Raw genomic sequence first — 12622 nt, forward strand, 5'->3', positions numbered from 1 at the left:
TATTTGCATACAGCCTTGTCCCAGTGCACAGAGATTACAGATTGTGCATATTCAGCCATTTTTTTTTTTTTTTTATCTTGATTTATAGTAGTGCTATAGGTGTGTGTACTGTGTCATTGTTTGAAGGTTAGCGGTACAATGCGACATAGTGGCCCTGCAAATGAATGAACACCTCAGATGGTGCTGGAGGGGATTTGCCTTGCCCTGGGAGCTTTGAGACCAAACAAACCCACATAAAACACTTCTCTTTACAAAATAGAGATACAAGCATAATTTAGTTTACTGTGAACATGAGTACAGTACAGTGTACAACTATGACATCCTCTAGTGCCATAAAAAAGGCCATCATTGATATGTGTTTGTTGAGTAATTGAATTCCACATTCTTGGCGTGTTGAACCTTTGCTCTAAAAGTAAAACTAGACTCAGAAGAAGGAAGATGCGATGGATCTGATTTTGTGCTTTCATGCCCCAGATACTCGGTCACACAATATTACAACCTTGTGCAATTTGCTCTTCATGACCTGTACCATCAATGCATTTGTACCAAGAAGAATACAGTTCAGCACGCTTCACATTCTAAATAGATATGTATTATATGCAAAAAAAAAAGTATATCTCTGTCAATGTTAAAAGTTCAGAGCTTCCTTTTAGAACAGAGTTGTTCTCGTGCCTTTGCAAGTAAAGCAGTCGCGTTGGCATTCAGATTCCACATAATATCAGTATGATAGTATGTAAGTGCTTGAAATTTTATACGTCCGCATATTTAATAATGATATCATTCACTTTCGCAGGGGTTGGTGCACTGTTGTTTTCTATGTTTTAACAAGACTAAGAGTATATATATACAGCCACATGTCTAGTGACTCATGAGGGCGACAGGCATCTTTCAATTTTGATCTGATGATGGTGCTAAATATAAGTCAGGAGATCACCAAGAGTTATTACACTTCATCCTGACGATTCTTGGCAATCCCTCTGACAGTTTCAAGACATTTCAATCTTAGCCATGAGTGTCAACCTCAGGGTGTCACCAGAGTGTCAGGGGATCAACAAAAGTGTATGGGGTTCATCATCTGAGCACCCTGGTTATCTGCTCCAAATTCCATGGGATTGTGTGAAATGCAAGATAAAGACAAAATAATTGTCAAGATATTTCACAAAAAAAAAACAAAAAGTCAACCTTATATTGGTGCTAGACAAAATGTCAGAGGATCACTAAAGTCAGTAGGATTCATCTTCTTGGGATCTGTAGATTTGATCAGTGTACCATTATAAAGTTGGCAGACATAATCATAGACAGAAATATCAGGAGTGACTATGTCCCTCTTATCACAGCATATTTTCCCAGTGTCTGCAGTGTTAGTATAGCATAATTTTAAGGAGAGTATATTTATTGCACTTGCTTTGCTTGTGACAGTGACATCTGACAGGAATCTGAGTAAAATACACATTAGCCAGTGCCAACTAGAATAACTGAATAAGTCTACCTATACCTCTATACAGTAATAAATGTTGATGAGAACTTGACCAACAGTACATATGCAATGAAAGGGTGTTTAGCTGTTTATTAATATGATTTAAAGGTTCTACCATATCTTCCAGGCTCACTTTTCTCTCTGACAACTAAAAAGTTTTACAGTAGATTGACCTACAATTTGAAATTTCAAATGACTTTTTAACATTTAGGGTACAGGTATAGTTCTAAATTTGCTATTTTTATTCATATAAAATAGGACATTTTCCATAAAACAAGAATTATTTGTAAGTCTAACAGTGCACCTTGCAGGGTTTGCTGCAGCGAAAACCCGTACCCTTCTTACCTAAACTCATTGCTTAATTAGTAATTAATCTACAGTGTTTGCATTCAGTTTTTCTGGATGGTTGATCTTATCACTGCAAACCAGTGCTAAAATCTTTGTTGTTTGTTATGAAATTGGTTTTAAATGCCACTTTCCTGGCATTTTTGGAAATGCCCAGTTAAAAATGTCTACTCATGCAGAACTACAGTAGATTTTTTATTAACCAGTAATAAAAGAACGGCCACCTTTGTTTTTATGCATCCCGAAAACTAATGGTCACACTCATAAAGACATATCACATACTAATCTGAGCCATTTCTCTGCACCCCAGTTATCATTTTTGTCTTTAAATACTATTTGTTAATCTTAGTTCTGACAAAGTCAAAAGTACTTTTTAAAATCATTTTTTTATTGGCGAGTTTTTAGCATACAACCTTGTTTAAACCTAATGCTTTTCAAATTGCTACTTAAGCATGAGAGAATCTCATTTTCCAAAGTCATCACAAAGTCGGATGATATTGGCCAAAGTTAGTATTGTGTTTCTGCTGTGTTTATGATCTCTGTATTTGAATACTCCATGTAAAGGAACACTGAACAACACTGGTCTTTATTGTGGTTTTTTTTTTTTTTCTTTAGACATCCACCACCACTGTGAACATCGTCGTCACTGATGTCAATGATAACGATCCTGTGTTTAACCTCACCACACCGACTAATTTTACTGTGCAAGAAGAACAGGCCAATTTGTTCGTAGGACAAGTCAGGGTAAGTGTAATGTTTTATAAGAATTGTTTCTTTTTTTGTTGTTCTTTTGAAATAACTAAAATGCTGTTTCCCAAACCTCTACATATCCCTCCCTTCTTCAGGCATTTAGATAATTTGTTCTTACCACTGTTGTATATCCAGATGTTTTGCCTAGCACACAGAGCCACGACTGCACCTTCAAAAATAACCATTTGCCATTTTGATCAATCTTGTTGGACAGATTTTTCACCTAAAGCTGTTGACTGGCTTAGTTCAGCTCCACTGAGCTGCCAGATTTTTCTAATTACTGTTGTAGATTAATTGGCCTGATGTTTGTCAGTGGATTAATCATGGAATAATGACAAGACACATTCTCTGTCAGTATGCACATAAAGTGCATACCTACAAAGTGCTGGATGGAGCAGTAACATCCATTGGCCTTGGTTTTTTTATTGCCCCTATTTCATTTTCACTACCTGAAACTAACTTTGAAGTTAAGTTTCAAAACAGAGAACTAGGAGACATTTGGGAGATCTGCAGGTGGTTTATGGCACTGCTACAAAATCAGAGATTCTATCGTCAAATAATGGAATGAGTTTTGCCTGGGTTTGGATGTTGTCTTCACCACTATGCTTTGATGCATAATAAAATAGAATAATTATATGGGAGATGATTAAAACATTATTTAGATATTAAATGAATGTAAGCAATATGATATGACTTACCCCATCTTATGTGCATGTGCAATTGATTGCGTTGTTCTTGAGTCACTGAATTGCACTGTTTGACATACTAATGTACCTGTGATATACCTCACAACACTGTATCTCTCCAAAATATCTTCATCTTCATTTCAAGTAGATACAAAAGTGTGTGGTAATAGCCTTTTAGCAATTAAACACTTTAAATAGTTTTGTGATGACATCAGAAACTCATCAAGTACATGTTGATTAAATGTGCCATTTCAGTTCCTTGTCAGGTCCTTGTAATTGCTTATGGAAACAAAAAAATTGCCAAGTGTAAATAGGCACTTTGATATCAGTCACTTCGGTCAGCTTCCAGGATATATACTCTCAGCATTAGGCATGCCATTACATTTTTCAGGGGGTAATAAAATGGACTACCAGTAAAAGTTACGAGTTTATGAACTGTGAAATAAGACAAAAGGACATATGAAGGAAGCTTGGTGTTTGCATGAGGTAAAGCTACCTCCAGTCTCAGTCCCGAGTGTTTCCACAGTAATGCAGCCAGCAGCTAGATTGGGGCTTAGCTCCCACTACCATCTTTCTTTCTCTCCCCATCCTGCCTCGCAAGGTTTTCTCAGCTGGCGCCTCGCCAACTTGAGCTGAGGTTGTGCCTTTCTGACTGAAAAGAAAAGTACATTAAAGTACTTAGCTCAACACAATCCTGCTCTCCATGCACATGCACATAGAAAGGCTACAGCTTAGCCTGCTGTAGCTGATCAAGAGTGGATGGGGCCCTTTTTCTTTTTTCTTTTTTTTCCAATGCAGCACGGTTCCCTAAAATCTCTGTACTGTAGACAGAAAATAAATGGTCCAGTGATTACATTATGTAACAATATCATGAATTGGACATGTCATTTTCACATTTTCATCACATCAGAAAATTTGCTGATGGTAGACTATAGATACCCTTCAAATGTCTGTTTTGCTCCCTTTGAGCAAATTCTACCAGAAAGTAGTGCTCAGCATATCTATGCAGATGACACCCAGATATTCTTTGCTCTTTCACCAAATGACTATTCTTTTATAGGCTTACTGTGTCAATGCGCAGTTAATAACTAATAATAATTAATAGATTAGAGTCCAGCTACATAAAGACAAAATAGAGATGCTGTAATTGTGCTAGTCAACAAGGAGGAAAGATGTTAGTCCTTGGCTTGATTCTTTCAGCGATAAAGACTAAACACCATGTTGAAAATCTTTCAGCAGCATATCAGTGCAACAACCCAAACAATCTTTTATCATCTCAAACAAATGGCAAGAATTAGAGGTTCTATGTCTTTATTTATCCCTTCATCTCATGCTTGATGCACTGTTGAGCTAGTCTGTCTTTCCAAAAGCCACTAAATTGCAGTCCGCTCAAAATGCTAGCAAGGACCACAAGAACTGAGTACATTATGCAACTTTATGGCTTATGGCATAAATATGCCAAAAATGGCTGATGGCATAAAAACATTTCTGATATGCTTGAAGAATAAAAACCCAGTAGCTCCCTCAGATCTTTAGGAAGGAGTTATCTAGTAGTGCCTAGAGTCAGAATCAAATGCAGTGAAGCAGTATTTAGCTTCAGTGCTAGATGAAAACTTCCTTATATTCTTCAATTCTCCTCAACTTTATCCACTTTCAAATCTAAGCTAAACCTATATCTGCCCTTATATGATCAATTTACTACACTGAAATGGTTCGATAACAATACACAATATATAATCCTTTTGTCAAATGTTCCTTTTATTTTTATTTGATTAATTGTATTTAGATTTTCATTTCCATTGTCATTTTGAATTTCCTCTGTTTAAAGGGTGCAATAGAAAAGGGTGTCTTAATTAAGCAAGAAATACTTTAGCTTCAAAATGAAAATAAATTTGTTGACACGCCAGCAGCTGGACACAGTTATTACAGTTGAAGACCAGTGTATAGAAGCACACACCAAACCAGCCATAATGCCATGAATCACAGCCTGTTTCTAGTACCCCCTTTATAGCTTCTTTCTGGTTTGTGTCCGCTTAATCCTTTCATGGTGGAGACACATGTTCCTTATTTCTCATGCAAGGAGCACATATTGAATTGCATTCAAAGAGATGATGTTCATTGCAAAGTATATGAAGAGACCATACCCTGCAGAGTGGGCTGTAACACAATTGTTAAGTGTCTTTCTCTAACATTTTATTTATAGTTGCAGACAGGGTGCAAGAGAGACAGTCATACTACATAATAGCTCTTGGCTCTTAGTTGAATAAATGTACCTCATTTCAGCAACAAAGATGTGGCATTTAGATTCTAATTGCCAATATAAGTGTATATTATGTATGTATGAAAATGCCCCTTTGTCACATTTTCTTACCTCACACTTGCCTTCATTAATTCAACCACAAGGTGCACAGGTAGTCAAGAGGGAGAAACATTAGGTAGATCAAATGTTGCTTTGTTAACTAATAATAAAGTTTATCTAAGGTGAAAACTAAATTATTGTATAGGGAAGGAGATGCTGCTGCTGAGATCTGTCGAGTTCACATACCGGGGGTCACACGTGACATTGACGACTTTCCAAACTTCACGTGCTGACGGTGAAAGAGAAAATGGGAAAAGCAAAAAGTTGTGGAGCCAGAGCATCATCACTTAACGTACGCCATTTAAATGTTTCTCTGTGTTTCATCACCCGTCCTGATAGGCTGACAAATGCTCTCTAACTGCTAGCTCTCTTTCCGCGGGCTTGAATAACGTGTTGTGATGTGGAGATTTTTTTTGAAGAGCTTTGTGTACAACTGCATGTCTGTTACAAGTTCTTCTTTCTTAGCGGTTGTTGTCCCTATCAAAACTGTAGCCTACAGGTCACTGTCACATGACATGCTAAGTAAAAGTCAAATGGCAGATGAAAGAATGAATAAGATAAAGATCTGAAGATACTGTACTGTCTCCTCAATAATTTCACATTTAAATGTGATGTGTTCTGTAATATCAGCTCTTCTTTTTTCCTGTAGCATCTTGAATTTACCTGGAGGGAGTAACAATGCTTCAGGCAATTGCCAAAGGTGAAGATGGCTGCAGTGCAAATGCATTATGCCATTAAGTGTCTTAATGCTAGCCCTGAAGCATTTTGGATTATCGTAATTGGAACTGGTTCCCACCTGTTCTTATTTTACACACACTCACATAGAGTGGAGACGATTTACTTGGTTATCACAATTGACAGCACTGCTGGTTGCGCTAACAGAGTCATTTGTTCTGTGACTGACAAATCCTACACCACACAAGCCCGTTCTGTTTGCTCATAACAGGGAGCTATAATCTGAGCATGCAGATGACCGGAGGACAAATGGATTAGCATTCATGTCAGACACGTCACAGAAGCATCATGTAGATTTTTTGCTAACTGGAGAGGCTGTTGAACTTAACGGCATTTATTTTTTTACCAAGCAGATACCTTGATAAATTTTGATGGTTTTATCCTGCTACCAACTGAGCATTTCACTTGGTTAATGCACATACCTTTCGATTGGACTTGAGAGGAAGACATCATCATTTAATTTTATGTTTGAAAATACTGTGCCCAGAGTAAAATGACACGTCACTCTGCCTGCAGTATAAGTGGGCAATTCAGACAAAATTTTAGGTTTTTTGCATTCATCCAAAGCAAGATGAATATACCCTTTTTGCGAATGCAAAAAGACCAAAAAACCCACTGGACCCAAGCTGGCAGCGCACAAAGGAGACAAATTTCTACTACTATATATCAGAGGTCTGCGTGGGCCTGTTTCTAAAGACTGCTCCCACCTGCTCAAGCTGCTTTTTGTGCTGCAGCCACTCACCTGCAGGATGTTCTGCCGCTCACAATCAGATGTCTATGCCACTTAACATCACCAAATACCCAAACTTCTGGGTCCTGACTGAAAAACTCCCATAACTCAAATGAACATAAAATATTTACGATAATTTGGTGGTAATAATTTGGATGAGCTATAAACCAAAGGCTATACAGTGTGCACTAAGGCCAAGCTTTTCAACGTGACCTCCGTGTTTGTCATGCCAGAACCTGTGGGCTGCCCTGTGTAGACCTCCATAGTACATACAGAACTTTGTCTATTGATGACTATAGAAATAAACAAATTTGTTATTTCATTTTATTGACTGTGAATTCATTGGATTACACCCTTTACAAGGCAAGGAGTGAGAATTTTTGTTATGTTAGCACTGCAGGGAAGTGGTGATCCATATGCACATATTGACATGATGTGCTTTAGTGATGTTTTGTGAAGGATAAATGTTGGGGTCCAATTTTTAGCCCTGGCTTTGAATATTTGACAGGCACTCCATGTACAACAAATTGGGGGCAGCTTTTAGCAGCCATATGTGGACTTCTTGCCCCCCTTTGTGCTGCTTTGTCCTTACTTGCACTGAGGTTGAGCAATTATTTCCAAACAGACAGATGAAATGAGACTTGATCTCCCTCTGTCTTTTTTTTCTCTCCCCCTTCCCCTCTCTGTCTCTCTCTCAATTGCAACAAAGAATTACCACCAAGCTGGTGACAGTTGGCGTGTGAACACACAAATGTATATGCACAGGCATAATAATGACCTGTCGTATCCTCACAGGAATTAAACTTTGTAATTTGCCCCACAAAAATCATATCACAGAGTAGCAGCATGTGCCTCTCTTCAGCTTTTCATTTCTCTAACCATTTCTTTTTTCTGTTTTTATTTTACTCTTTGTATTTTATGAATGCCATACATGCTATTAAATTGTGATTGAGCCTGGGATTTTCTTTTGCATGATAGAGGGCTCTGGCCTTTCAAACATGATTACTCATCAGTTTCTGTCAGACACTCATCTCAATATGAGGAACAGGATATGAGCCTCAAATGTGAGAGAGTTGTTTTGGTTTGGCTGCAGCACTATAACTTACATGGCTTTCTACTTGGAGCCTCTGTAAATACAGTATGTAAGACGTTTGGATAAAGTCGAGCTCTAATGGATCATGTAATGGATCACATCAACCTCATAGTTTGCCTAAAGGGAAATACCTCTGCATTTCAGTTTTCAGTAAATCTGTTATTCATATGCTGTGTATTGGTGAATATTTATCTCTCTCTGCTATTATTGATGAATGTAAATGGATTCTCAGTGTTTCCCACAGGTTGTCAGTTTAGCTCAGCAGCACCAGGAGGGAAAGGGGCTTTATTGATGACTTCAGCAATGTTTCATTCAGCGAGCCCACTAACTCATTTTTTTTGTCCCACTCCACAGTAAGATAATGGCTATTGCAACATTGGCCGACTATTACGCTTCCATCTGATCATCCATGCTATATTTCAGTGTCCCTGTAATTTAGTTTGTGTTGGCTCAAACTACTGTTTCAACAAGTGCACATAGGCTGGTGCAATGAATTATCTTTGTAGTTGTACTTGCTTTGGGAGCATTAAATGGTGATTGTTTGAAATGAGACATCACCCAAACTGAAGGTGTTGTCACTGTCTGATGGAACGTGGTCAGAGATGATGTGGTCATTGTCTGATGTGTCTATTGGCTGGTCACACTCCTGAGCCAGAATTTCTGCATATGGCTTTTTCCTGCTGCTATTGTGGGAGTGCAGTTATGCTCACTGTCCCTATGCTGCCTTTAGTCGCCCCCCTAGTTGAGGCAGTAGGTCTGTGTGACACCTCCATGTTTGAGCTGGCAGGCTCACTTGTGTTCCCCCTTGCCTTGGAAATGACCATGGTTTCACAAGCCATCTGTGTCATCCTCCTTATCACATGCATTGAGCGTTTACCTTGATAAGTCATCAGTACAACGTGGGTGCGTAGCTTTTTATATACATTCTATGGCGTGTACACATGGATGAAAGTTCTGTAAGAACAAGGACTTGAAGATGGAGTTTTCATCTAAGCCTTGTGCATTCCTGTCTTGAAAGAACGCATGCCTCAAACGTTTTTAATAATCTCTGAGATGCTCACGACAAGAATGTTTAATTTGGGAGGCTTCAACCATTGATGCGATCTCATCAGCAGTAAAAGAGAATCCTTCTATTAGTGCTTGATGGAGCTCTTTGTAGTCATTTCTGACACTGGGAGGTAGTGAATGTATAAATGTATGGACAGCTTTAGAGCTTGTCTTCCACACAAATTTAATTTTCTCCCTTTGGATTCCATGTGGCAAGTCAATTAGGTTGTTGTCTAGTTCCCTAAGGTAATCATTGATGCAGTGATCACAGTTTTCTTTGTCAAACTGTTCCATGTCCATAGCTATAAACTCAAGCACTTCAAGGGAGGAGCACTGTGAGGTTCTTTCTGAAGTCCCCCCCATTGGAGGGATGAGCACAGATGAATGTGGTGTGCATCAGTGGCTGAGAAGAACATGAATATCCTCTAAAGGATAAACTACCTATCTTTTCAGTGTCTGGGTCAAAAAGATGGGAAGTCAGGTAGCTGTTACCTCTTTCTCTCGATGGAGGTTGAGGGGCTGACTTCAATACCAAGGACTTAGAGCCAGTTTACATCTTCTGAGTGGAGAGGGAGTTAACGTTACATTAAGCAAGGAGTGTGAATTGGAGTAACCGAACTCACATTCACTGAACGACTGTGGTGGGGCAAGATGTTCTGATCTAAGCCTTAACAATTCCTCCTTGTGTGAGCAGAGATCTAACTAAGTGCAGGTCTTCTGAATAGCACGTGGCTTTCTTATTGGCTGTCTGAACTTTGCTGAGGAGACAAGCATTTTGCTCTCTGAGGATTTTACCCTCTGAGGATTTTACCTCGCCTTTAAGGGCTGCTTTGCTCTGAAAAAGCAAGGCTGGTTTGCCTGTTCAGAAGCAGGCATTTGAATGGACTGAGGGCAAACACAATAACAGAGCTCTCTGATTATTTTCTATCTCTCCAGGCCACAGATCCAGATGCAGGGGCTAATGGCCAAGTGCGCTACCGGATTGTGAATCATCCTGACTTGTTTATAATCAGTGAAAATGGCAGCATCTATACAAGAGTGCCTCTGGATCGGGAGCTTAGGAGCCAATATGACGTGGTGGTAGAGGCCTCAGATGGGGCAGTGGATCCACGTCGGACGACCTTGACCCTCTCAGTCCAGATCACAGATATTGACGACAACAGCCCAGTCTTTTCCCAGCAAACGTATGTGGTGAACGTACCTGAGAACAGCCCTGTGGGAACTGTGGTTCTCCAGCTAAGCGTAAGTACTTCTGTTTGTGTTTATCCATCCCTATATGTCTCCTGTCTCCGTTTATATAATACAGCACAGGTGCTTCAAACAACTGTTGTATTAACAGGCTTTTAGCATATTTTAAATTCAAGTGCAGGCAATTTAGTGTTTAAAATGTCAAATGCTTCTAAATGGAAACATTTACACAGACAGAAACATGCACAGCCTTATAAACGCAGCAGAGAGATACATTTTTTCTCCCATCATGACAGCTCTCTAGGCATTTTTAGACAGAATAAGACTTAAAGCTGGATTTTTGAAGTCATAAACAGTCTTTAGCAGAGGATAATTTTTCATCTTCCCTAACAAACATTAATAAATGCACAAATGCAGAAGAAACTTTTTAATGTGATGGCATCTGTCTTTAGGTAGAGTCACCACTGTCAAATGTCAGTGCACATGTTTGCACTGAAGGGAAGTATAGAGAAACCCTTTGCATGCAGAGAAAACGCAGAGCAGAGGGGCGAGTAATTGCTGGCATATTGTGAGTGACAGTTCTCAGTGAGGGATAAAGTTGGAAGGGAGAGTGAGAAACAGCAGGGTTGAGGGTGAGGGGTGTGAGTGACAGTGTCACTGTGACACCATTAATCTCCTAGACAACGACACCTGAACTCTAAAAGGATGGGGTGGCTGACAAGACACCTAAAGAAAAAAAGTGAGACAGTGAGAGAGACTTTGAGAGGAGGAAGAGGTTGAGTTGGAACCTACCTGATGTATGTATGTATTAGCTCACTCAGCTGGTCCACCTCTTGGTTCCCAAAGGATGGATCCTACTACCTTTGATGATCCTCTAAATTTCCCTGTACTGCCACTGTGAAGGAGACATTTTTGACTCAGTTTAATATCTTCACCATATGATGGACTGCCATGACATTTACTACAGATTTTTAAGTTTCTCAGGGGTGTTACTACGACTTTGGTGATTATGTTTTTTCATTTAGTGCCACCAGCAGGTCAAAGGTTTCACTTATGAAATGTCTTAATGTCTGCTCCGCCAAAGTTTGTACAGATATTCATGTGTTCTAACAACTTGAGTGATCCCCAACTTTTCCTCTGCCGCCACCACAATGTTGAAATCTTTGGTTTTTACTGAAATATCTTGACAGCTTTTCAAATGGAATGTAAAAAAAATCATCACCTAATCTTTTATGTTGGGCCGTCATCAGGTGAAAGTTTCTGTATGACCAAATACCAGTAAAATTAATGAAATTCCCATCACCCTCAGCTGTACTTTCTCTTTTAATGCTAATTATCAAATGTTCTCATGCTAGCACACTAAACTAAGATGGTTATTATGGTTATTATGGTTAATATTAGGCCTGCTAGCATTCTGATGTGAGCACCTAGCTCAAAGCACATCTATGCTTAAGTACAACCTAAGAGACTCTTATTCTTGTATGTGTGTTTGAGTGTGAGGGGTGCATCCACACAACAATATGCATTCCTCTGTCCATATACTGTAACTAATAATCTCCTATCACAGAAGCTTATGCAAATTATATCTACTTTGGGAGTTGTGATTTAATGCAATAAGGACCATCTTAAGCTATCCTTAGTGGTTTAATTTAATCAGAGCCCATTAATGATTGATGTTAGTAACCCCTGCGGCATTAAAAAGAAAATTAAAATAGAAACATTAATATTTATTTCCACAGCCTTTACCCACCAGCTTATATGTCTATATATAAAGGTCCCAGTTTTGAAAATATATGGCTCTTCCTCTCTTTCTTTCCATCACCCCACTTTTATTCCACACATGTCCTGTGTTGTCTTTAATGCACTCTAATTGTTTTTCCCACTTGCCCCTCTCCTCTTCTTCCTCGTGCTCACAGGCAGTGGACTCAGACCTCTTTTCCAATGTCACGTATCGGGTCAAGACCGAGTCGGCCAGGCAGCTTTTCTCTCTGAACCCTGTCACAGGGGAGTTAGCTGTGCTGCAGACCCTGGACTTCGAGGACCTGGCAGCTATGGGCATGGGGGCTTCTTACACTTTCCAGGTGGAAGCTGTCGACCAAGGAGGGGTCATGCCTCCAGGGCAAGCTACAGTCACGGTCCGCATCACGGTAAGAGCCCCCCGGATAGTCAGTCCACTGCAACCTCTCAGTTGTCTATTCTCCTTCCATCTATC

General features: G+C 39.4%; 1 protein-coding gene across 4 annotated transcripts in view; it reads left to right on the plus strand.

Annotated features, from left to right (window-relative positions):
* Positions 1–12622, plus strand: part of pcdh15a (protocadherin-related 15a) — a 198451-nt gene that overhangs the window by 125769 nt on the left and 60060 nt on the right. For all 4 annotated transcript variants that reach the window (XM_056396135.1, XM_056396137.1, XM_056396134.1 and 1 more), the window contains 3 exons: positions 2438–2566; positions 10159–10464; positions 12327–12557. In XM_056396135.1, the coding sequence (XP_056252110.1) occupies positions 2438–2566; positions 10159–10464; positions 12327–12557 (666 nt within the window). The remainder of the gene's footprint in view (positions 1–2437; positions 2567–10158; positions 10465–12326; positions 12558–12622) is intronic.

Source organism: Seriola aureovittata, chromosome 14 (assembly GCF_021018895.1).
Source record: "Seriola aureovittata isolate HTS-2021-v1 ecotype China chromosome 14, ASM2101889v1, whole genome shotgun sequence".
Classification (NCBI taxonomy): Eukaryota; Metazoa; Chordata; class Actinopteri; order Carangiformes; family Carangidae; genus Seriola; species Seriola aureovittata.